The sequence below is a fragment of the Hypomesus transpacificus genome, unplaced genomic scaffold (assembly GCF_021917145.1).
Source record: "Hypomesus transpacificus isolate Combined female unplaced genomic scaffold, fHypTra1 scaffold_30, whole genome shotgun sequence".
NCBI lineage: Eukaryota > Metazoa > Chordata > Actinopteri > Osmeriformes > Osmeridae > Hypomesus > Hypomesus transpacificus.
Genome location: NW_025813826.1, coordinates 2,654,910 through 2,677,860, shown reverse-complemented (window position 1 = coordinate 2,677,860; position 22,951 = coordinate 2,654,910). Strand labels below are relative to the sequence as shown.

The following is a 22,951-nucleotide window of genomic DNA, read 5'->3' as shown; positions in this document are numbered from 1 at the left end:
TCAGTACACCCGACTAAGGATGAGCTGGGGCCTCTCACTTTGGCAGCCTCACCCCAGCCTCTCTTCCGCAGCCTCATCCCAGTTTCGCTCTTCAAGCAGGTTCACCTTGGCCTCTCTCTACAGCAGCCTCATCTGGCCTTTTTCTTCAGCAGCCTCACCCCAGGCTCTTTCTTCAACAGCCTCCCCCCAGCCCCAGCCTCTTTGTTTCAACCTTACTCCGGCCTCACGCCAGCCTCAACACAGCCTGCAGACAGTTGAATGCCGAGTTTTCTCTGAGATTATTTTAGTATTTTGCCTGGCTCACATTGGTGATGTCAGAGATGCAAAGCTGAAACATAAAACAAAGGGAGTAGTCGTATCAGGCTGGAACACATTACCCTGTGTAAGTTTCTGTGTGTGTGTGTGTGTGTGTGTGTGAGAGAGAGAGAGAGAGAGAAAGAGAGAGAGAGAAAGAGAGAGATATGCTGAATGGAGAAGGAGGGTGAGCGAGAGAGCAAAGAGAGAGACAGGAAGGGAAGGAGAGTTTACGTAAGACTTTTATGACCGTATTCATACTTTTACAGCCCAACTCTGTCAAACAGAGCTGCGCAGTATGTGACTTGGACACAGTGGGGGCCAAGGAGGATCTCCTGTTCCAGTTCCACACCAGGCCTGGAGATCTCCTGCTCATTCAAGCCACCGGTCTTCAACCCTGGTCCTCATGCCCCCTGCCCTGCATGTATTTTTGATGTTTCCCTTAGGACCAGGGTTTAAGATAAAAGATGCAGACCACCACTGGAAACTTCCGTCCACCACATTCCAGATAGAGGCTCAGAGGCTCTCTTGTACAATGTTAACCAAAGACCCCAGGCTCTTTCTGGGTAGCGTTCTGGCTGTTAGTTACCCACATTTCCACCCAGATAGGGTAACTAGGGTTACGGCCAGCCTGCCCGATATCCCCGGTTGCCGTGTCGTCCCTGTTGCTCCTCCTGGCTGAGCTGTCTACCATGGCATTCCTCTGTACACTCATACACCAGCTGAGAGGAGCAGTGCCATTCGGAAATCTGTTAACACACACACACATGCAAATGTGACCAGTTGTAAAGTAATATTGTAATAGATAAGGTTCCAACTGAGGATGTATCCCATTCGCCCGTGCTGTTTCCCAGGAAAAGCAGGTCTATCTTGCAAATGCTTCGACAGCTGTAAACATGTGACCTTAACCCACCTGGATAGAGGCCATTGATTTGCCAAGAGCAAGGATGGAGCCCTGCAATTGGCTAGCAACAGGGAGTGGGGGTCATGACTCAGAGGGGGATGACTGATGACATACAGTCCTTGAGAGAGGGAGGGAGGTGGGGAGGGAAGAGAACGACGTCGCGACTGAGAGTGTGAAGGAGAGAGAGATAAAAACACAGAGTGGACGAGAGAGAGATGGAGATGAAGACTGAGGGAGAGTGGAGGAGAGATTACGAAAACGGTGGAGTGACAGAAAGAGATAGACAGAGAGGGGGTTGGTGAAGGAGAGGGGATGGAGAGACTTGAGATGGTGGAGGAGAGGGAGATGGGAGAGACTATGAGGGAGACCATCTGGGAGAGAAACTGGAAGAAGTGGGCATCATGGAAGGAGAGATATTTCGAAAAAGGAAAGGGATGTAGTGGGAGAGAGGATGGGGGAAGTGGAGTTTGAACAGAAGGAGGAAGGTACAGAGAGAGGGAGGAAGAGCACGTTTGTGCCTTAGTAGGTATTGTGTAACAATTGAATGGCTGGGTGGAGGACTTTGGTGGCCCGACAGGTTTCCATTGACCCAGGGTCAAGCCCTTACATGAAACCACCATTTGTACTCCATGGCCAGTAGTTAAGTACCAGTAGGAGTGGGAGCTCTGCTCACCAAAACCTGGTGCTCCTGGGCTTTAAGCCAGATCCGAACCACCATGTCAACCTTTCTTTTAGAGTTGATATCATGTCTTCTGTATCTCAAACAAGTCTCCATTTCTAACCTTTCTCCCAGATATTTGTACCTAGTCTAAACCCAGGTGCCACCCAGGTAACCATGCCTGTGGAATTAGGTATTCAGGCCAGTTTGACCCGTATCTATCCCAGGTCAGGTTTCAGGCAATTTGGTTAAAGGCTGTGAAGGCCGTTAAAGCCCTGCGTTCCAGCAGCAAGCAGCAGATTAGCGAATCTGTGACGTACAGTAGGCCAGCAGGAAGCATTCCTGGCCTATTACTTAAAGATGTCTCTCTGTCTGTGGCCCCGCTCACATGCTACGCTATGCTCGCCCGCCCACACATGCGCGCGCACACACACACACACACACAAGCTCACTGGAATGGACCTGGTAACATCCAGAACGCGTAAAAGAAGAGTCAGAGCCTGCTTTTTGAGGAGGCTCGGGTCCTTTGAATTCGGAAGGTCTTACGCTGTACATGTTCTACCAGTCGCTTGGGGCTGGTGTTATCTTCTATTCAGTTGTGAGCTGTCAGAGCGGAAGATTGCGATGGACTGGACAAATTCATTAGGAGGGCTATGTTTTAGGGACCAGCCCTGACTGCCAAAGTGGCGACAGAGAGGAGAACGGCGGCCAAACTATTGACCGTCATGGATAACACCACACACCCACTACACTACATTCTGACTGAGAATACAAGAACCTCAGTAACAGCCATACACTGCCTCCGGAAAGTATTCACAGCGCTTAATTTTTTCCACATGTTGTCATGTAACAGCCGTATTCGAAAATGGACTGAATAAAAATGTTTCCTCTAAATTCTACAAACAATCCCCTATAATAATAACGTGAAAATAGTTTTGTTTACATTTTTGCAAATATATTCAAAATAAAAAACGAAAGATTCACAGGCTGTGAATACTTTTTACTGCCTGTATTGTGTTAGCACTGTGCATGCTTGTATTATTATCGTGCACACTTCTATTATTTATTTTATCGGGGCTGCTTTGACATCGGAATTTCCCTTCATATCAGGGATGAATAAAGTTCTATCTAATCTATGTACACACACAAGGCCACTCACTCAGTCAGACGTAGGAGGTAGGGGTCAGCAGAGGTGCTAGCCTGGGCTAACACGGTCCCCCCTAGCTCCTGCAGGATGCTGATGCTGGAAGCTTATTCATTGGGACGGAATCTGCATCTGGCTTGGCTTTGTGTTCACTCAGGAATCTGGCTGTACAAAGCGTATTCCCTGTCCTGACACACACACGTTCATACTCGCACACAGACACAGTGAGTGTTGCGTGGAAGGGAAAGAGAAAACACGGAGGAAGAAAAAACGAGAGGGGGAGAGCAGGGATTTCGAGAGGAAGTCAGACGTCATCTGGAAATGATGCACACTGGGGCTATGATTTCATTCAAGGAAGCACGAAGCAATGGCCTCCCTCCCTCTTTCACACACACACACGCTAACTCGCACACAATCCCTCTCCCTTCCTGTCGATCTCCCTTTCACACTTTCTTTGCCCTCTCAAAGTGATGAAACTTGTCCCTGATATTTACATCCCCCCATCTCCCTCTCTTTCCCCTGACTCCCTCCCTCTCCCCCCCCCCTCTCTCTTTCCCTCTGCCCCCTATCTCCCTCCCCCCTGACTCTCCCCCCCTTCCACATCTCTCATTCCCTTCTTCCCTCCTGATTGCTAGGTGGAGGAGGGAAGAGGAAGGGGAGGAGTAAGAAATGGAAGGAGATTCTTCGCTTCCCTCACATAAGCCAGTGTGTTCAGCTGGGGCACAGTATCGGTGAGTACCCCTCTATACGGAATGTGTCTGTCATGGTTATAATCACGACCCTGCTTCTGAGACACTAACGTGTGTGTGTGTGTGTTGTGTGTTGTGTTTTTCCTCAGAGAGGGACTATGTCAGTCTGTGTCACAAGCAGCCGATTGGTAGTCTGCTGTTTCGCCTCTACTGCGAGACCAGGCCTGAGCTGCTGCGATGTATACATCTACTGGACGCTTTGGTACCCATCCGCACACACGTGCACACACGTAACCCACTCCACAGCACCCCCTGTGATTAAGACTCAAAACACAGTTTGGGGGCTGGTGGTATTTGGGAGATCATCAACTTGAGTGGTGATTATGTCAGCAGAGCCTCCGCACCTCCATCCAGCCATCTCTCTAACTCCACCTCCAGCTCTGTGATCTTTACATCCCTCCCTAAACCCTAAAACACCAAAAGAGACAGAGAGAGAGTGGCTGAGAGACAGAGACAGAGAGCCTGGGTGAGACACACAGAGAGAGAGCGAGAGAGAGAGAGAAAGCGCCTGGGTGAGACACATACAGAGACAGAGAGAGAGACTGGGAGAGACATACAGAGACAGAGAGAGAGACTGGGAGAAACATACAGAGACAGAGAGAGAGACTGGGAAAGACACATACAGAGACAGAGAGAGAGACTAGGAGAGACACATACAGAGACAGAGAGAGAGACTGGGAGAGACACATACAGAGACAGAGAGAGAGAGACTGGGAGAGACAGAGAGAGAGAGAGATGCCCCTTTCAGAAAACCTGAAAATGTGAGAATGTGTGTTAGTGGGAGTCAAATATCAACAAGACACAATCACAATGGAGCTGGTGTGTGTGTTGGCAGGAATGTGCTTAGGGGTCCCTGTGGCTCCTCTTACGTCAGTGGAAGGGTGTGCGTGCGCGTGTGCGTGCGCGTGCGTGCGTGCTCTGCAAGTGTTAACCAGTCCTGTGCTGTTAGATCAGACCTCCCAGGCTTATGAGCCTTTGAGAAGGAACTTGACCCCAACACACACAACAAGCCATATCATTCTTATCCTTAGGGTTCAGCCAAAGGAAGTGGAGACGCCCTTTTGGCCTTTTGGCTGTAGAACACACACACATACACACACCACACAAAGAGAGTTACAAATCAATGCAGACTATTACCTACCCTGTCCTTGTTCAAATTATATTTGTGTTTTTTTGGTATTGGGGTCTATAGAGACATTGTTGCAGCCATAAGCACAAGTGACGCTAGTGCTTTTTAAAGCCTGCGTGTGTGTGTGTGTATGTTGGCGGGTGTGTGTGTAACGGAAAGCTGGTGACGCCGGTGTGACACACTGTGACACTCCAAGACCTGCTGGAATCCCGCCGTGTTTGCTGTGTGGTTGCCAGGCAACATGGGGTCACATATGGAGTCACCAGCAGTGTATGTTGGTGCGCGTGTATGTGTGTGTGTGAGCGAGAGAAAGACAGGGAGCGAGGGAGGGACACGGGAGAGGGAGACAGATGGAAAGAAAGACAGGGAGAGCTAGAGAGTGAGACGGAGAGCGAGTTGGTGTACGCGCCTTTGTGTCTCATTGGTGTTTTCGTAATACGCATCCACAGTAATTCCATTCCCCAGTTCTTCCATACCACGCACAGAAACAGCCTTTATCAAGCAGCATTGATGCCAGGCCGGGTTGTCATCTCGTCTTGTTGTGTTCTAGGAGGATTATGAGATGACCCCGGATGAGAAGCTGAGATCCAGGGGAGATCAGATCATCACTACTTTCCTCTCTAAAGACGTGAGTTTCTCCTGGGCCTGCTCCACAGCTCCTAATGATGTTACGCTGGCCATTAGTCTCTACTCACGTGTGTGTGTGTGTGTGTGTGGGGGGGGTGTGTGCAGTCTTCGGAGTGTGTCGAGGCAGCAGTGGTTTTCGCTGAGCAGTGCAGAGAGAACCTGGAGCTAAGCCCCTGTAAGGAGATCTTCAGTGGCTGCTGCAAGTGAGTTTACTTTCTCTCCTCTCTCTCTCTATTTTCTCTACTCTCCTCTCTCTCTACCTGTATGTCTGTCTCTTTCTCTCTCTGTCCTCTCCATCTTTTTCTTTCTGTTCTCTCTCTCTCTCTCTCTTTGTCTTCTCTCAATCTCTCTCTCTCCCGATCTCTTTCCATCTCTCTGTCTCCCTCTCGGTGTCAGGACAGGACAGTTCCAGACTTTTATCTTGGCTCGGCTCAAAAAGGGCTTGGTGTTAACTGCAGGTCACCCAGTGTGCGTGTGGTGACTGAGTGGCTCTCTTATCTTCAACTGAGCCGCCCTCTTATCTGCGCTCAGTAACCGTAGCTCTGTGAGCAATGACCAAATACAGGACATATCTACTGTGAGGAATACTCGTTTTTGCGGAGACTTTGTGTGATGTTACTGATTGTGTGTGTGTTCCCAGGGCCCTCCATGAGTATCTGAGTGGAGCTGCGTTCTCCGACTACCAGAACAGCATGCACTTTGACCGCTTTCTGCAGTGGAAGATGCTGGAAAAGTGAGGCTTTCCGGACGGATGCTGTCCACACACACTCCCATCGGCCCCGGCCTCACTCCCACACCCTCGGCTCAGTGACACAGAGATGACTGACATCCTTGGAAGTCCTCTGTCTGATACCCGGTTCAACATGTTTCTGTCTTCGTGTTTGTGTGTGTGTGTTTTAGACTACCGATCACTAAAGACACCTTCAGACAATACCGAGTGCTGGGAAAGGGAGGTTTCGGAGAGGTGAGGCATCTTGCTGTGTCCTTCATTATGATGATCACGATGGGGAGGAGGAGGAAGACGATGATAACGACGACGATGACGTGATGTGTGTGTGTGCGTGCCAGGTGTGTGCGTGTCAGGTTCGAGCCACGGGGAAGATGTACGCCTGTAAGAAGCTGGAGAAGAAGAGGATCAAGAAGAGGAAAGGAGAGTCCATGGCCCTCAATGAGAAGCAGATCCTGGAGAGGGTCAACAGTCGCTTTGTTGTGAGTGTCTTTCTAGAACGAATACCTCAGCACTGTTCTAGAGTCTAGTCTTTCTAGAACAAATACATCAGCGGTGTTATCGTCTAGTCCTTCCAGAGCTAATACCACAGCACTGCTCTAGTCCTTAGAGAACGAATACCTCAGCACTGTTCTAGAGTCTAGTCCTAGAACTGGGGCTACAGCTCTCTCTTCTACCTCGTCTCTCCAGGTCAGTTTAGCCTACGCATATGAGACCAAAGATGCTCTGTGTCTGGTCCTGACCATCATGAACGGAGGAGATCTGAAGTTCCACATCTACAACATGGGCACTCCGGGCTTTGAGAAGGACCGGGTCCAGTTCTATGCTGCCCAGATCTGCTGTGGCCTCCACCACCTGCACAGAGAGGCCATCGTCTACAGGTGTGTATATGTGTGTGTGTGTGCTTGCGTGCATTAGTAACTCCAGTGTGTCACTGTCACATGAGTTGAGTTTTTCAAATTTTGGAGCGTTTAATTGCCACGGAAGATCGACTGCTCAGTAGCTTATGCGTTGAACAGTAGCCTAGCCTACGTTTATGGGATCGCAAAAAAACTGTTAAATATTTGTATTGCTCTAGCTATAAACAATTATTACATGGCTGAATACTCGATTCTGTTGGCCTACAATAAACATACATTTCACAATACTAACCAACCTGGCATTGGATTTGTCAAACGCATTCTGGTAGATTCATTTTCGCACACATGCATGGCTATCAGGTGGTGAAAGAGACTGCTAGTGTTTCCACCTTTGGGCTAGCACAATTCGACGACACAACTTACAGAGTAGGCCACTGTTTCATTTCCAAACGACAGAGGGTCAATTAATTTTTACCAATTCTTCTTTGTCCAGCAAATCAACCCCACTGGCGTTATTTTCAGACATCATTAATGCTTGCTTACACTTGCCAACAAAAGCAGTTTACTCCAATGAATGTTTGCTTCCTCTGGAGTTGTGCTAGCTTGTTTGTTGACTTTCATTGGCTGGCACAATGCGTGCAGCGTCCATGCTGCATGTTTTTTTTGTAAAAGATACAAATGTGAACTAGCCCACTAGGCAGTATCAATTGACTTATATTTTATACCAAACAGAAACACTTTACTAATACAGTTATTAATATATCGTGATATCCATGATATGGCAAAATCCATATCATGGCACAACGTAATACCGGTATTCGCGTTCATACCGGTATACCGCCCACCCCTAGCGTGCGTGCGCACTTCTGTATACTGTGTTATGAGGTTGCACCAAACTGCACAGCTAACTCTGTTTTTGAACTATTCTTCCAGGGATTTAAAACCAGAGAATATCCTGTTAGATGATAACGGTGAGTTCACTCTCGGTCCGGATACCTCTTTCACGTGGAAACCGGAGATATCTATAGATTCATGTTAACGAACTGCATCACTTCTTCAACATATCTGTTATCTCTTGAAACATAGTTCCTAGGTGTGTTTTGGTTTGAATTGCTGAGCCCTGACTCTGTAGGACACATCCGTATCTCGGACCTGGGCCTGGCCATCAAAGTGCCTGACAGTGACCTGATTAGAGGTCGTGTGGGAACGGTGGGGTACATGGGTAAGCACCCCCCGCTTGTCATGATACACACACACACACACAGCTGCAACATAATACACACAGCTACCACACACACACACACACAGCTGCAAGATAATACACACAGCTACCATAACATAATACACACAGCTACCACACACACACACAGCTGCAACACAATACACACACACACACAGCTACAACACAACACACACACACACACACATACAGGTACAACACAACACACAGCTGCAACACACACACACCCAGCTGCAACACAACACACACACACACACACAGGTACAACACAACACACAACTGCAACACGACACGCACACACAGCTACAACACAACATGCACACACTGCTGCTGCACATGATCTTTTGACACCTGGGCGGGCTATGTATCAACCACATCCTGAATTCAAAACACTGTCAAAACATCACCACACGCTCAACAGCTGACGGTGGATGTAAACGTACATGTGAATGTGCATGTGTGTGTGTGTGCGCGCAGCTCCCGAGGTGATCAATAACGAGCGCTATGGGATGAGCCCTGACTGGTGGGGGCTGGGCTGTCTGATCTACGAGATGACCGCGGGACGATCGCCCTTTCGCGCCCGCAAGGAGCGAGTGAAGCGGGAGGAGGTGGAGAAGAGGGTGCAGGAGGAAGAGGAGGAGTACAGCGATAAATTCACGGAGGACACCAAGGCCATCTGTAGGATGGTGAGGAGCTCTCATGGACGGACTGATGCGCTGATCGAGCGATTGATTGGCCAATCCGTGGTGTTACTTGTGAATGAACGAGGTCATCTGTTATATTGGAAGTCTCTCACGCTCTCCCACTCCTCCCTCCCTCTCTCTCTGTCTCTGTCTCTCTTTCTCTCTCTCCTCCTCCTCTTTCCCTCCCGCCCTTCTCCCCTCCCCGCTCTCCCTCTCTCCCTCCCTTCTCCCCTCCATCCCTCCCCGCTCTCTCTCCTTCCCTCTCTCTCGCTCTCCCTCTCTCCCACCCTCCCGTCTCGCTGTCTCTCTTTATTCCTCTGTCCCTCACTCTATCCTCCCTCCCCCTCCAGTTGCTGACCAAAGACCCGAAGCAGCGTCTGGGCTGTCAGGCGGAGGGTGTGGCAGGGGTGCAGGCCCATCCCTTCTTCAAGAACATCAACTTCAAGAGGCTGGAAGCTGGAATCCTGGACCCGTCCTTTGTCCCAGACGTGAGGACCTGCCGTCAGCCACTGCAGGGCCACATACACACACCTGCTCTCTTACAGTATACCCTGTGTGTGTGTGTGTGTGTGTGTGTGTGTGTGTGTGTGTGTGTGTGTGTGTGTGTGTGTGTGTATATGCATATACATTTACATTTATGCATTTAGCAGACGCTTTTATCCAAAGTGTATACACGCACACCCTTGTATGCATGCAATGCATACATGCAATGTATGCAAAATAGGGTGTATATACTGCATATAAACAATACATGTGTGTGTGTGTGTATATATATATATATATATATATATATATATATATATATACGCACTGACGAGTATCTTATACCAATATAATCTTAAAACAGTCTGACACTAAACACTAAAGCCTTGTACTTTTGACCTTATAAAATGTACAAGTGTGATTTCCTTAAGCCAATACTGGTTTGAATTCACGTTCAATATTTGTTCTTTATTTGTTTCCGAGACTGTTGAACACCATTGTGCGGCTGAAAGAATAAGGCTGAAATGGTCTTGCACGCCATAAGAATACATCTAAGCTACACATTATGTAATGAAATGCACAGTTGTTAATGTAGCCAGATCTGCTGGTGCCCGCCGTAATTCTGGAGCAGTGATATCGATAAGCCTATTAACTTGCGCATTCACACAGTTGCCCATTTTTGCCAGCTCTCCTTCCAGTCTTTGGCAGCAGCAACGGTGTTGCTTTTACATTTAGTCACTTAGCAGACGCTCTTATCCAGAGCCACTTACAGCAAGTACAGGGACATTCCCCACAGAGAAGTAGGGTGGAGTGCCGGGATATTGCACAGCCAGGAATCGAACCAGTAACCTTCTGATTAATATATATTATATATAATCCGATTCCCTAACCGCTCAGCCATCTGACGCCTTCTTTTAGCCTGTATTATATTATTTCTCCATATTTGTTTAATATTCTAGTTTGCTCATCCTGGGTCAGATATGCAGTCCATGTTTGCGATTGGCCACATGGTGCACACACTGCCCCTTTTACGGGAACGCCCTCAGTTGATAACCACCTTTGTGACACCGCTTTGATGTGATGGCTGTTGTTAAGCTTGGTTAAGCCAACTAGCTAAAATATATTGTGGGTATATTGAACTTCTTTTGTAGTGCAGACGTCTGCTCTGTTATTGTATACAACGCAACACAGCACTCATTTCTTACATTTAGGGAATGTCAGTTAAATGCCACTTCTTTATTATTATTACTAATAGAAACATACCATGGAATTAGCATCTTTTTCCCTCTTTGTTTTTGGCCCATCTCCCTCTTTAAATGCTTCATCAACGCTTTCCCTCCTCTTGTCCCTCCTTCCTCTTCTCTCCTACTGTCCATCCTCCCACCCCTCCTCCCCTCCCTGCCCTCAGCCTCGGGCAGTGTACTGTAAGGACGTGTTGGACATTGAGCAGTTCTCCACGGTGAAGGGTGTCAATCTGGACCAAACAGACAACGATTTCTACTCCAAGTTTTCTACAGGCTGTGTGTCTATCCCATGGCAGAATGAGGTATATGTTGTGATGTGTGTGTGTGTGTGTGTGTATATAGTTTGACAAAACATACAAATTCAGCAGTACTTTAAACACCGGGATTCTCTCCCTCCCTCTCCCTCACCCTATTCCCCACCCGTTCCCCCCTCTCTCTCTCTCTCCCTCCCTCTCCATCTCTCTCTCTGTCTCCCTCTCTCTCTCTCTGTCTCTCTCTCTTTATCTCTCTCTTTCTCCCTCTCTCCCTCCCCTGGTAGATGATAGAGACGGAGTGTTTCAGTGATTTGAACCTGTTTGGGCCCCAGGGCTCCCGGCCCCCAGACCTGGACTGGTCGCTGCCCCCAGAACCCCCCCGGCGCAGTCTGCTGGACCGGATCTTCAGGAGACACGTGAGACACACACAGACACACACAGACACACACGTGTAACTACACACAGACTTGCACATATAACCACACACACACATAACCACACACATGCTGATTACACAAATGATGTACAGACAAACGCGCTTCTTTTGTGATTGACCTCTCTCTTTCCATCTTGTTTGTTCTGTATGTGCCCACACCCCCCCTTCAGCACCCAGAGGTGTCCATTGCCAACAGCCGGGTGCAGTCTTCCAGTGTAAACTCAGTGGACTCCATGTCCCACTCTGCCCCCTAGTGGCCAAGACCCTGTGTGGAGCTCACACAGAGAGGGCGGAGCATAGGGGACATACCTGCTGCTGATTGGTTTACACCCGGCCTGACCAGCTGTCAGTCATCCTGAGGGATCCCGCCCTAGCCTGGGGTCAGTCCAGGGGAAACACCTGACCCCTTGACCTTTCACCTTGACCAAGGCCTAAGAGCTCAGGGGAGCGTGGGGTTTGAGGAACGTTCAACAATGCAGAGACGTTTGGAAATGTTCAGACACCTTACTCACTTACCCTCAGGACTGCTGGACTTGAGAAGAGCCACTGACCTCGATGTAAAAGACATGAAATGAAGCTAATTCAGGGGATCCACTGAGTCTATAAGACCACCACAGGGAATACAACATGGGGTCTTTGTGGAAATATTGTTCTAGTTGTTGTTGTTGTTTAAAAAAAAAAAAAAATCAAAAAGGAAAACCTTGCATAAATGTACACTCATACTCACTCTGGTATTTCCTTGTCCTCTTTTTCTTTCTATTTCTTTTTCCTTTTCTTTCTCCCCCCCCTTTCTTTCTCTATCTCTCTCAGCACACATTAATTTCATGAAACAGACACCACCTCAACCACCTCAACACCATGTGCATTGCCATGTATAACACTCAGGCCAAAGATCCAGTTATGTTGTTTGTGTCAATGTTTATGTTCACATACTAAGCACCATTAGGATCACCTTAGACTAGAACCCGAAAAAAAATGTCTGGTTCCTATTTTACTATTGATCCTCCAAGTAATGTGAGTCTGCAATTGTGTCCCATCTGAATCACACACACATTCGGAGCCTGTCAATGTTATGATATGAATACAACCTAACTTGGGACTTCCTTCTTACAATGTTACATTTCAAAAACGGAAACATGAATGCCATTTATCTACCTATCAGTCTGTTTTTATAGTAAAGATGTTGTTTTACCTCTGACATGTACTGTATGATTACTATTGTGGCACCATCTAGTACTGTATGGTCTGTCTATGTGGTGTTTCTCTAGGACTGGGCAGACAGTACTTTCAGCCATGCTGTTTCTCCTTTCTCCAGCTGTTTGGGCGTTGTCATGACGAGCATGCCCAGACAGGAAATGAAGGGGAAGGTCCAGCTTCACTCCGGCTCCCCGGGGTTCCACCACGACAACGGAACCCCGTAAAAAGCCGTTTTCACAGGGTCACTTCAAATTCACGAAAGGCAATTGTTACTTCTCCCCTCTCAGTGTCTCAGTTGTGGTGTTGGGTAGAATGTAGACTTGTTTGGAGGTCTTTGATGGGTCCTGCATGGGTTTCCTGTGGACAGAGACCAAGGCTGTCCTGTTGGGGCTCCCCTTCTCCTTCATCCTCCCCCGGCTGTGTGTGTGTTGTCTCTCATTCAGAGCCCTCCTCTCCCCTGTGTTGTCTCCACTGACCTGAAGACACGGGGTAGGAGAAGGACGGACGGAAACGCCCTAGGAGCAAGCCTTGTCATCTTAGAGGAAAGGAAGCGGAAGTGCAGTATTGAGATGCCCCCCATCATCCTGGGCATGGCACATCATTGATAAGGGCCCCTGACAGGAAACTGACCTTCAAGTGCGCCAATTCAAATGGAGGGATGATACATAATCTTAAATTAAGAAGTTTATATTTTTCTTATTGAAAGGAATGCCAACAGATTTTGCAGTAAATACATTCTAAATAAACTACAATAAACTCTCCAAGAACTTGACTAGTCAGGGACAGGGAAAAGTGTCTCCTTATTGGAGTTATATCTAGACCACATGAACGTTTGCACTTTCTTTATTAACTGTCCTATCCTTTTTGTTTCTGTGGAAACCACACACACACACACTTTGGTTGGCCAGAAAGGAGAGGAGTGGAGGAGCAAGGAAGAGAGGGACACTGTGAGAATGTATATTAAGGTGCTGACTAAGTGCATGTAATGCCAAACCCACTGTGTCCTGTTGCTCCTAATAAAGCCTGATCTGACCCAAGGCTGTGTGTCTCCTGTCTCACACCCTGTCTCTCTAACCCTTGTTTTTGTATCAAAACATCGTCAAGCAGACACTGTGAGGACTCGATAGACATGGCTGTGTCTTATATCGCCTGACACTCATGCACATGACATGCTCATACAGCATCATAATTATCATATTCATATAACTCATCACCATCCTCATCATCATATTCACCAATACCAGTGTAGGATCTAGAGGAGGAGATATCCTCATGCTCTACCACTGAGCTATACCCATCCCCATGCTCTACCACTGAGCTACACCCATCCCCATGCTCTACCACTGAGCTAAACCCATCCCCATGCTCTACCACTGAGCTATACCCATCCCCATGCTCTACCACTGAGCTACACCCATCCCCATGCTCTACCACTGAGCTACACCCATCCCCATGCTCTACCACTGAGCTACACCCATCCCCATGCTCTACCACTGAGCTACACCCATCCCCATGCTCTACCACTGAGCTATACCCATCCCCATGCTCTACCACTGAGCTAAACCCATCCCCATGCTCTACCACTGAGCTATACCCATCCCCATGCTCTACCACTGAGCTACACCCATCCCCATGCTCTACCACTGAGCTATACCCATCCCCATGCTCTACCACTGAGCTATACCCATCCCCATGCTCTACCACTGAGCTAAACCCATCCCCATGCTCTACCACTGAGCTATACCCATCCCCATGCTCTACCACTGAGCTATACCCATCCCCATGCTCTACCACTGAGCTATACCCATCCCTTATTGGGCCTTCTCAGGGGCGTACAGGAAAAGGCAGGCCATGGCTCATGGGGCTGACTGCAACCCCCCCCTTAGAAACCCGACCCTGCGGAGCAGTCTCAGATAATACTGGGGTCTGGGTGTTCCAGTCCTTATGCCATACTCACCCTGGAAAAGACCCTGACGATCTCCGCTCCAGGAGTTACGATCCTGTCCTCGTCTCTTCTTGTCCTCCTCTTCCTCCCTGCACTTTTCGGGGCCTAGCGACCTCTCTTCCTGCTTGTGTGTTCTTGAGTGGTTCGTGTGACGCGCTGCTCTCTGGAGCAATGTTGCTGTTAGGTGCCGCGTGGTTTTGGTTGGAGCGAGAGAGCAAGGTTATCTAAGCCCGTGGGGCTGTTTGATGGATAGACTGTCAACAGTGGGGACATCAACAGCTCCAGCCTGTGAGGAGAACGCTGGGAATGAGGCCACTCTGACACCAGTAACACAGAGCCAGTACCAGTAGTCAGCATGTCGTGACTGTCTGCACCGGGATATTATGAAAACCTGCGAGTCATTAGAACAGCTCTGGCCAAAGGAAACAGACCTAAGATTGGTTGTACATTTACATTTTACAATGTATTCGTTTAAGGTGTGACAGTATTTTGGGGTTCAGAGTCCAGCAATGGCAATATTTGTTTGCCAGTTGCAGTGTAAAGTAACCATATCTCAGCTGCCAGGCACAGTGTAAAGTAACCATATCTCAGCTGCCAGGCACAGTGTAATGTAACCACATCTCAGTTACCAGGCACAGTGTAACGTAACCACATCTCAGTTACCAGGCACAGTGTAAAGTAACCACATATCAGTTACCAGGCACAGTGTAAAGTAACCACATCTTAGCTTCCAGGCACAGTGCAACAATAACTCAATACCTTCATAAACAGTGAGGGTGGAGCCATAGTTTACTGGTAGGACCTCCTCGTTATCAAGTACAGATGGACGATGTTCTTGTGTGCATGTAACAGGGGGAGATTCCCTTGTGTTTGTGTGTGTGAGAGTGAGCATGTGTGTTGCTGTGAATGCTTTAGAGTGTGTCTGTTGGTGTGTTTGTGCACCTCAGTGTTTCTTCCTGTGTGTGTGTGTGTGTGTGTGCGCGTGTGTGTGTTTGTGCGCGTGTGTGTATGTGCCTCAGTGGGCCAGAGGACTGCATGTTATCTGACAAGGTGTCTGCGAGAGTCCGAGACATTCTTGTGAAGCCCTAGATGCGTCCTTGGCCACAGGGTCACAGGAACAGGCGGATGATGGATGTGTTTATCTGGGAGATGACAACAGGGCGGCCTTGCAAAGGGGGTATAAAAGAGCCACATGCCAACAGAAACCAGAAAATCATCCAAGGCGACGCACACCACTGCTCTCCACTCGGCTCCCTCTGGCTGGAAGACTGAACCGTTTGCTCGAAAGTCCTCTTAGTCTCCTATTCGTTACACAGAACCCTACGTTCTTTCAGAAGTAGAAGAATCCGCACAGATTCAAGATGTTACCTGCTACCTTCAAGCTGTGCGCTGGCATCTCCTACCGCCACATGAGGAACATGACAGGTGAGACTGAGGGCTTTCTAGGTCTGTAGACCTCTCTAGTGGTCTGTATACATCTCTAGACATCTGTAAACATGTCTAGTTGTCTGTAGATGGCTCTAGTGGTCTGTAGACATCTCTAGAGGTCTGTAACATGTCTAGTTGTCTGTAGATGGCTCTAGTGGTCTGTGGACATCTCTAGAGGTCTGTACACATGTCTAGTGGTCTGTAGATGGCTCTAGTGGTCCGTAGACATCTCTAGAGGCAGCAAGCCTGGTTAGCCTTATTTGGTACTAAACATTGTATTATTTCTTTATTATTCACAAAAAAAAAATCCTCATCCTTATTTGTCTAAGCTCACCATGTACCAAATGGCATTGATACCCTACATATTGTGTAACAAACTTGTAACAACAAAGTATTGTTTCATGTTGGTGGGCTGGTGTAGTTTGATGATGTCCTGCCTCTCTCTCTCTCTCTCTCTCTCTCTGTCTCTCTCTCTCTCTTTCTCTCTCTATCTCTCTCTCTCTGTGTCTGCCTTTCTCTATATATGTCTATCTCCCTCTCTGTGTCTCTCTGTCTGTCTCTTTCCCTCTCCCTCCATTCCCAGGCCTGAGGAAGAATGCCATGGTTGCCATCCAGCAAGAGCTCAGCAGGCTGGCAGGGCCCGGCCCCAGCCCCTGGATCAACAGCGTCCGACGCAGGAGCTCTGTACTCAGTAAGTTCTCCTTAACAACCTGAGCCTGCATTGGTCACTGCAGCCACACCTCTCAGTAATCTACCATGTCATTGGTCCTTCCCAGCCCAAGAGATATCTCAGTGGTTCCCTGACAGAACATAACAATTCACAATCTACAGCACTGCTGTTGACTAACATTGCTCAGGGCCATGGGGGGTTGTGTGGCGACGGCCCAGTGTTGAGACTGAAGGCAGAGCTGGCATGTCTCTGGAAGACTGATAGCATCTCGCGTGAGATGTTAAGATTGCTCTTTCTACCTCAATCTCTGCCCTTGATGTTCAGCGTTCACATTGTCCAAAACACACACACACACACACATGCACCCACACACACAAGGAGTGTGTCATATTGCGTTTGCTTTCCTCCAGGCTCCCGTATCGAGGAGGAGCGGGGCTACAGCAACGAGGAGGTGTGCTACATGAAGCAGGGGGAGGAGGCACTGCAGAAGTCCATCAGCATCCTGAACCATGAGGATGGCTGGACCACGGAGATCATCGCTGTGAGCGGAGCAGGAACACCACACAATCACACCTGGGACATGTACCTGGATAATAATAATGATAATAATAATAATAATAATAGACACTTTTATCCAAGCAATGTACAGTAAAGGGTAGGGGGGGGGGGAACTCACAACTTCTTCACCCTCCCCACACGAACGCATTGTTATGTGCTTAGAGGCTCTCAAGGGATCCGTTGGTTTCATCACAGTAGGGAAGACAAATTGAGTATGCAGTCTGAATTTGGCAGGATTTAACTGCCGTGCCTTGTCTCCTGTCTCTCCTAGGCTAACGGAGATAAGGTTCTGAGTAAGGTTCTGCCCGAGCTGGGGAAAGTCTTCAAGCTGGAGGTGCTTCTGGATGAGCCGTCTGACAGGCTGTACGGGGAGCTGGTGGGGAACATGGAGGAGATGGGCCAGTGGAACCCTAATGTCAAGCAGGTCAAGGTGAGGACTTCCAGAACACGGCCGGTTAAAGGAAGGGCACATGCAGCCTCAGGCTGGCACCTCAGTTCTAGTTCTGTTCTCTTTCTCCCTTCCTCTCTCTCTCTCTCTCTGTCTCTCTCTCTCTCTCTCTCTCTCTCTCTCTCTCTCTCTCTCTCTCTCTCTCTCTCTCTCTCTCTCTCTCTCTCTCTCTCTCTCTCTCTCTCTCTCTCTCTCTCTCTCTCTCTCTCTCTATCTCTCTCTCTCTCTCTCTCTCTCTGAGAACAAGTCCAACATGAATCCTTTTTGTGAAGCTTGACGTCAAAACTTTTCCTTATTGACATATTCATCCACGTGTGTGTCCTGTTGTTGACCCTGTTTCAGATCCTCCAGAAGATCGGTCAAGACACCATGGTGACCCATGAGGTTTCCGCAGAGACGCCGGGTAACGTTGTGGGCCCGCGGGACTTTGTGAGCGTCCGCTGTGCCAAACGACGCGGCTCCACCTGCTTCCTGGCAGGCATGTCCACCGAGCACCCCGGCATGCCCCAGCAGAGGGGCGTCGTCAGGTACACCACCTCACACACCACCTCACACACCATGAGGGAGGGAGGGATAAAAAGATGATTGACATATGGATGGATGTATAAATGATAGATGGAATGACTCCATATGTTGATACTGTGTGGCCGTTGTCTCTCCCAGGGCAGAGAATGGGCCCACCTGTATAGTCATGAGGCCTAGTGCAGAGGACCCAAACAAGACCAAGTTTACCTGGTTGCTAAGTATAGACTTAAAGGTATGCAAAATGCTATTTTCTGTGTTTGCATATTCATATCTCCATAGATCCATTTCATCTACAGAGTTAGTGATTCCTTGATATTGTGATCTGTACATGAATAAGATTGTAAGTTTCGCTCTTTCATTTTTTTCATTCTGCCTCTCTCCCTGTCTTACTCACTCCCTCCTCTCTCTCTCTCTCTCTCTCTCTCTCTCTCTCTCTCTCTCTCTCTCTCTCTCTCTTTCTCTCTCTCTCTCTCTCTCAAGGGGTGGATCCCAAAGGCCATCATAAACAAAGTTCTCTCCCAGACACAGGTGGACTTTGCCAACCACCTGAGACAGAGGATGGCAAGCAACGTTACCATGGAGATGGCAGCCGCTTGCTGACACAGCTGGCCAAACTGAGTGTCTGGCCAAGCAACACAAACTGCAGGCCAACTAAATGCCCTCACCCCATCATGTCAGTCACCACGGAGAATAGCCACAGTACATGCAAACAGTAACTCTGAGATCTTAGGACCATCTTAGAATTTGTGTAAACACTGCGCTTACATAAGAGCCCCTTGTCTAATAAGACACCAAACTGATTCACAAATATCTAATGTGGTTTCCCCTTTTTATACAGTACTTTAGCTTCCTTCAATTTATTGATTTGAAATGATTATAAAAGCAAATCTTCCAATGTAGTGTTAGTTCAGTCAGCCTATATTGTATGCCCTTTTGGTTGAAGGGGAGAGGATTAGAGGAGGATAGTATTTTAGATTACAGACAAAACCATATCTGCCCGATATATTCCTGTCAAACATGCCCCAACACTGGAGATATCATTGTTCTTTGTAACCTCAATGTATAATTTGCACTTTCAGTAAAGTATTTATTGTAACAGAGGCATTGCATTAGGGTGGGTAAGGATGCCCACTAAGTGAATAAATGATTACAATTATGACAATGGTACCAAGGTTTCTAACGTGTTTTGTTTTATTGTGAAATTATTGGAACAGTCATTAGAAAACACATTATTAGAAAACACATCATTAGAAAACCAACAGTAGGCCTACTAGATAAAGTATAAAGGGGGGCCTCATTATGGAAATATATCCAAACTACTTGTTCTGTCTTAAGTTTCAAGGTAGAAGAAATACAATCTTCCTGTTACAGAAGCAACTCCTAGCTGTGTCCTATCTTAGATCTCCTAGTTTATCTTATCTTCAAAATTCCTAACTGGGCCTACAACTGTAAATTAGATTTTCAATCGGCAGTTGTCCTGTTATGTCTTTATCTAGGTTTAGAATGAACACAATACTACCGTTAGGGTGCTCGAGATTGACAAGTCACATATGAAAGGCTCTCACAGCATAATATCAAGGGACTAATAGCTAGTTGAGCTCTGTACCAGTAGCCTATGGACAAAAAAAAGACAGGTTCAAATTGGACAGACAAATTTGAATGTAATGAAAGCATATTGTAAAAGACTAGAGGGTGGGACAATTCAGATGTATGTGAAATGTTGGTTAAACAGGTGAAGCAGATGAATATATTTTGTTGTAGATATTGTATTGTTTTAATTTAAATGAAAGTTAATTGTCTGTCTGATATTCATGTCTAATTTACCTAATAATACTATCTAGTGAAATATGTTTGTATTAAGTTATTTCTGGATACTTTTCAATCATTTTACTTCTGTGTTCATGTTCCTCATCTTTATTACAATACAGACCAATCAAGAATGCTGCTGCCAGTTATTTTGAATTTAAGACAGGGTCTTTGCCATCCTAATTTAGTAGCCTATTCCATATCTGCAAAAATAAATTGGTTCTGTAATAGCAAAATTCCTATCCTAAGATAACATTTTAATTTACTCATTTAGCAGACATTCTTATCCAGAGCGACTTTCCCCCAGGCAAGTAGTGTGAAGTGCCTTACCCATTTTGACCTTCTGATTAATTGTCCGATTTCTTAACCGCTCAGCCATCTGATTCTGACTCATCCAAGGCTTTTATAAATCTTGTTCATGTTATTTGATTTTAGCTTATTTACTGAATTGTGTGTGTTTTGCAAACATATTTGGGAAACCAAGTTTAGGCTTTTTTTCCAAGTTTTGTGTCGACTTTTATTTTGAAAAGGTAGAAATGCAACTATAATGGGGTTCCTGGCTGAGGTTGGTTTGTGATCTTAATGACGTTTAGCTAGCAAGCCATGTTTCTTTAACTAGCTTTTTCATAAAGGAAGACATTGTCGATTAGTTATTATCAATGTTGCACTGATAGTCATGCAGAACGAGGACCCTAAACCAACATTTTACACTTGTAGTTGTTTCAACACAGACAATATTTTTCTTGAGGACTACAAACTCCATGTCCGATTCGTTACCGAGTCCCAGTTTAGATCGAACTATCAAGCAGTAGGTGGATCTCGCAAGCCAATCGTTTTATGTATCTATTGTGTTTTATTCAACCTCTCTCCATATTAAACATGTCTTTATTACACATTTATTATTAGGTGCTGAGGACGCTTGGTTGTTCCACTGATGCACAGTTTGATGATGTCCTGCACAAGGTATGACAATGTTTACTATTATTTTTGTTTACGACAACAATAAATGAAAATCGAATTTGCTGTTTAGATAACTCTAGAAGTTGAAAGGCGCAGAAGCCTTGGTCTGAAGTCCGCTGACAGAGCTGCCGCCATACGGAACATCTACACACCTCTCCACAAACACGTTTACCTGCTGCAGGTGGGCATGCGTTTATCTTCGAAAACGTTTACTGTCTCTCTCTACAGATATGTATAGCCTACTTAACTCACCATTCCCTCTCAGGAAAACTATTTGGCACCAGAGTTTAGACAGATTGTAGACTATTGTTGGTCTCAGGACGCCAGTGAAGATGGACTTCTTGCCCTCATACAGACCGAGACAGGTGAATCCCGCACTACAGCCTTCATAGTCACTTATGATAAGTTCTTCAGTGGGGTATAACGGCAAGTGATAATAGTTTGTTCATTATCTCCCTTCTCTCACACTTGAAGCCCAAAGAGTCTACCGCTTTCCTGTGTTCAAGAAAAGCTTTTGTGAGGAACTGATAGAGGAGCTGGAGCATTTTGAAGTATCCTCAGCTCCTAAGAGCAGACCTAACACTATGAATCACTATGGGGTATTAACCATTTAAAAACAGATACATTTGGCCATGTTTAAAGCCATATATCCAGTGTGGTACCCATGCCAATATTGCTACCCTCATTTCCGCCCAGATCCTACTAAACGAGCTGGGATTGGACGAAGGCTTCATCACCGTTCTACGTGAACACTACCTGCAGCCAATCACATCTCTGCTGTACCGGGACTGTGGAGGACGACGGTTGGACAGCCACAAAGTGTTTGTGGTGAAGTACGACATGCATGAAGACCTGGACCTGAGTTATCATTATGACAACGCTGAGGTCACCCTCAATGTGTCGTTGGGGAAGGAGTTCACAGAGGGGAACCTTTACTTTGGGGACATGAGACAGGTGCCTTAAACAAGTCCCGACACTTAAGAACAGTAACAATTCCTCATGTGTGTATTGGAATTTCTCATGAAAGTTGTGCCTTTTTCAAATATCCTCATAGTATGACCCAAATGTTTTTCAGAGGGCCTGCTTTCATGGTTTTCTGCGAGTAGAGCTACATGACAAAGCTACATCCTGGTAGGTGAACAGCATCCTGATGTGTCGCTGATGGTGTTGTGCTGCCCCCTGCAGGTGCCGCTAAACGAGACCGAATGCACGGAGGTGCAGCACAGAGTGGGCGAGGGGCTCCTACACAGGGGGCAGCACATGCACGGGGCCCTGCCCATCTCCTCCGGCCAGCGTTGGAACCTCATCCTCTGGCTAAGAGCCTCAGAGGAACGCAACAGGCTCTGCCCCATGTGCAGCAGGAAACCCACTCTGGTGGAAGCAGAGGGCTTTGGAGACGGATTTACCAAGGACCCTCCACTGGATACATCCTGCGTCCTCACGTAAAGCCTTCTCAGTCTTTTAGACAAATCCCCAACCCTGGTCAGATCATGTTGCGGTTTGTTGTGTGACAAGTAAGTGTGGTTTCTTTGTGCGACAAAGTGCCAAAGGGGGTCAAGGAGAGGAAAGGTTAGCATGAATGAAACTTCCCTCATTATTAGAACAGCTCCTGGAGGAACAGTGCATAGCACAGTCACATTTGTACTTTTGTTGTGTTTGTTGATTGACAGTGTTTTATTTGTATTTTTTTTCATTTGAGTTTAATTCAGTTTTTTGTTTAATTTAATTTAGTCAAATTGTTTCCTGATGATACTGTTGGTTTGTGCTTCTGCGGCTCACTTCATGATCATATACATTTCAACATTCAGATATATGGGATGCACTGTCAAAATGTTAAGACTGTTGTATTGAAAAGATTCAGAATAAATACACAGATGTAATTATCAATATGCTATCTGTAATGACCATCTCAGATACAATACACAAACATATTTTGTGCGCTAACATTTTTTTCTTATGGTAAAGTCAACATTGAACATGAA

At 46.9% G+C, this 22,951-nt stretch overlaps 3 protein-coding genes across 5 annotated transcripts in view; all 3 read left to right on the top strand.

Moving 5' to 3' along the window:
* grk5l (G protein-coupled receptor kinase 5 like) overlaps nucleotides 1–13,666 on the top strand; it is a 28,674-nt gene extending 15,008 nt beyond the window's left edge. The window contains exons 2-16 of the mRNA XM_047015337.1: nucleotides 3,636–3,731; nucleotides 3,839–3,951; nucleotides 5,429–5,506; nucleotides 5,611–5,708; nucleotides 6,146–6,238; nucleotides 6,406–6,469; nucleotides 6,574–6,714; nucleotides 6,923–7,113; nucleotides 8,026–8,063; nucleotides 8,225–8,314; nucleotides 8,810–9,018; nucleotides 9,366–9,503; nucleotides 10,907–11,044; nucleotides 11,281–11,412; nucleotides 11,603–13,666. Coding sequence (XP_046871293.1) covers nucleotides 3,636–3,731; nucleotides 3,839–3,951; nucleotides 5,429–5,506; nucleotides 5,611–5,708; nucleotides 6,146–6,238; nucleotides 6,406–6,469; nucleotides 6,574–6,714; nucleotides 6,923–7,113; nucleotides 8,026–8,063; nucleotides 8,225–8,314; nucleotides 8,810–9,018; nucleotides 9,366–9,503; nucleotides 10,907–11,044; nucleotides 11,281–11,412; nucleotides 11,603–11,686 — 1,703 coding nt within the window. The 3' untranslated portion in view covers nucleotides 11,687–13,666. The remainder of the gene's footprint in view (nucleotides 1–3,635; nucleotides 3,732–3,838; nucleotides 3,952–5,428; nucleotides 5,507–5,610; nucleotides 5,709–6,145; nucleotides 6,239–6,405; nucleotides 6,470–6,573; nucleotides 6,715–6,922; nucleotides 7,114–8,025; nucleotides 8,064–8,224; nucleotides 8,315–8,809; nucleotides 9,019–9,365; nucleotides 9,504–10,906; nucleotides 11,045–11,280; nucleotides 11,413–11,602) is intronic.
* Nucleotides 13,667–15,618: 1,952 nt separating this feature from the next.
* star (steroidogenic acute regulatory protein) lies at nucleotides 15,619–19,361 on the top strand. Its single transcript, XM_047015448.1, has 7 exons — nucleotides 15,619–15,999; nucleotides 16,586–16,693; nucleotides 17,083–17,213; nucleotides 17,502–17,660; nucleotides 18,021–18,205; nucleotides 18,342–18,435; nucleotides 18,684–19,361. Exons 1-7 carry the CDS (start codon nucleotides 15,936–15,938, stop codon nucleotides 18,801–18,803), a joined length of 861 nt encoding a protein of 286 aa, XP_046871404.1. The 5' UTR covers nucleotides 15,619–15,935; the 3' UTR covers nucleotides 18,804–19,361.
* A 1,162-nt stretch (nucleotides 19,362–20,523) lies between these two features.
* On the top strand, nucleotides 20,524–22,849 carry ogfod2 (2-oxoglutarate and iron-dependent oxygenase domain containing 2). Of its 3 annotated transcripts, none has more exons than XM_047015410.1 (7): nucleotides 20,524–20,574; nucleotides 20,916–20,972; nucleotides 21,040–21,150; nucleotides 21,235–21,334; nucleotides 21,444–21,568; nucleotides 21,666–21,923; nucleotides 22,155–22,849. In XM_047015410.1, the coding sequence occupies exons 1-7, from the start codon at nucleotides 20,557–20,559 to the stop codon at nucleotides 22,413–22,415; spliced, it is 930 nt and encodes a 309-aa protein (XP_046871366.1). In that variant the 5' UTR covers nucleotides 20,524–20,556; the 3' UTR covers nucleotides 22,416–22,849. The 3 variants fall into 3 exon arrangements, with proteins under 3 accessions (XP_046871366.1, XP_046871365.1, XP_046871367.1); XM_047015409.1 differs by having other exon boundaries at nucleotides 20,564–20,817; XM_047015411.1 differs by lacking the exon at nucleotides 20,524–20,574 and adding an exon at nucleotides 20,581–20,817 and having other exon boundaries at nucleotides 22,045–22,471.
* The last annotated feature ends 102 nt before the right edge of the window (nucleotides 22,850–22,951 follow it).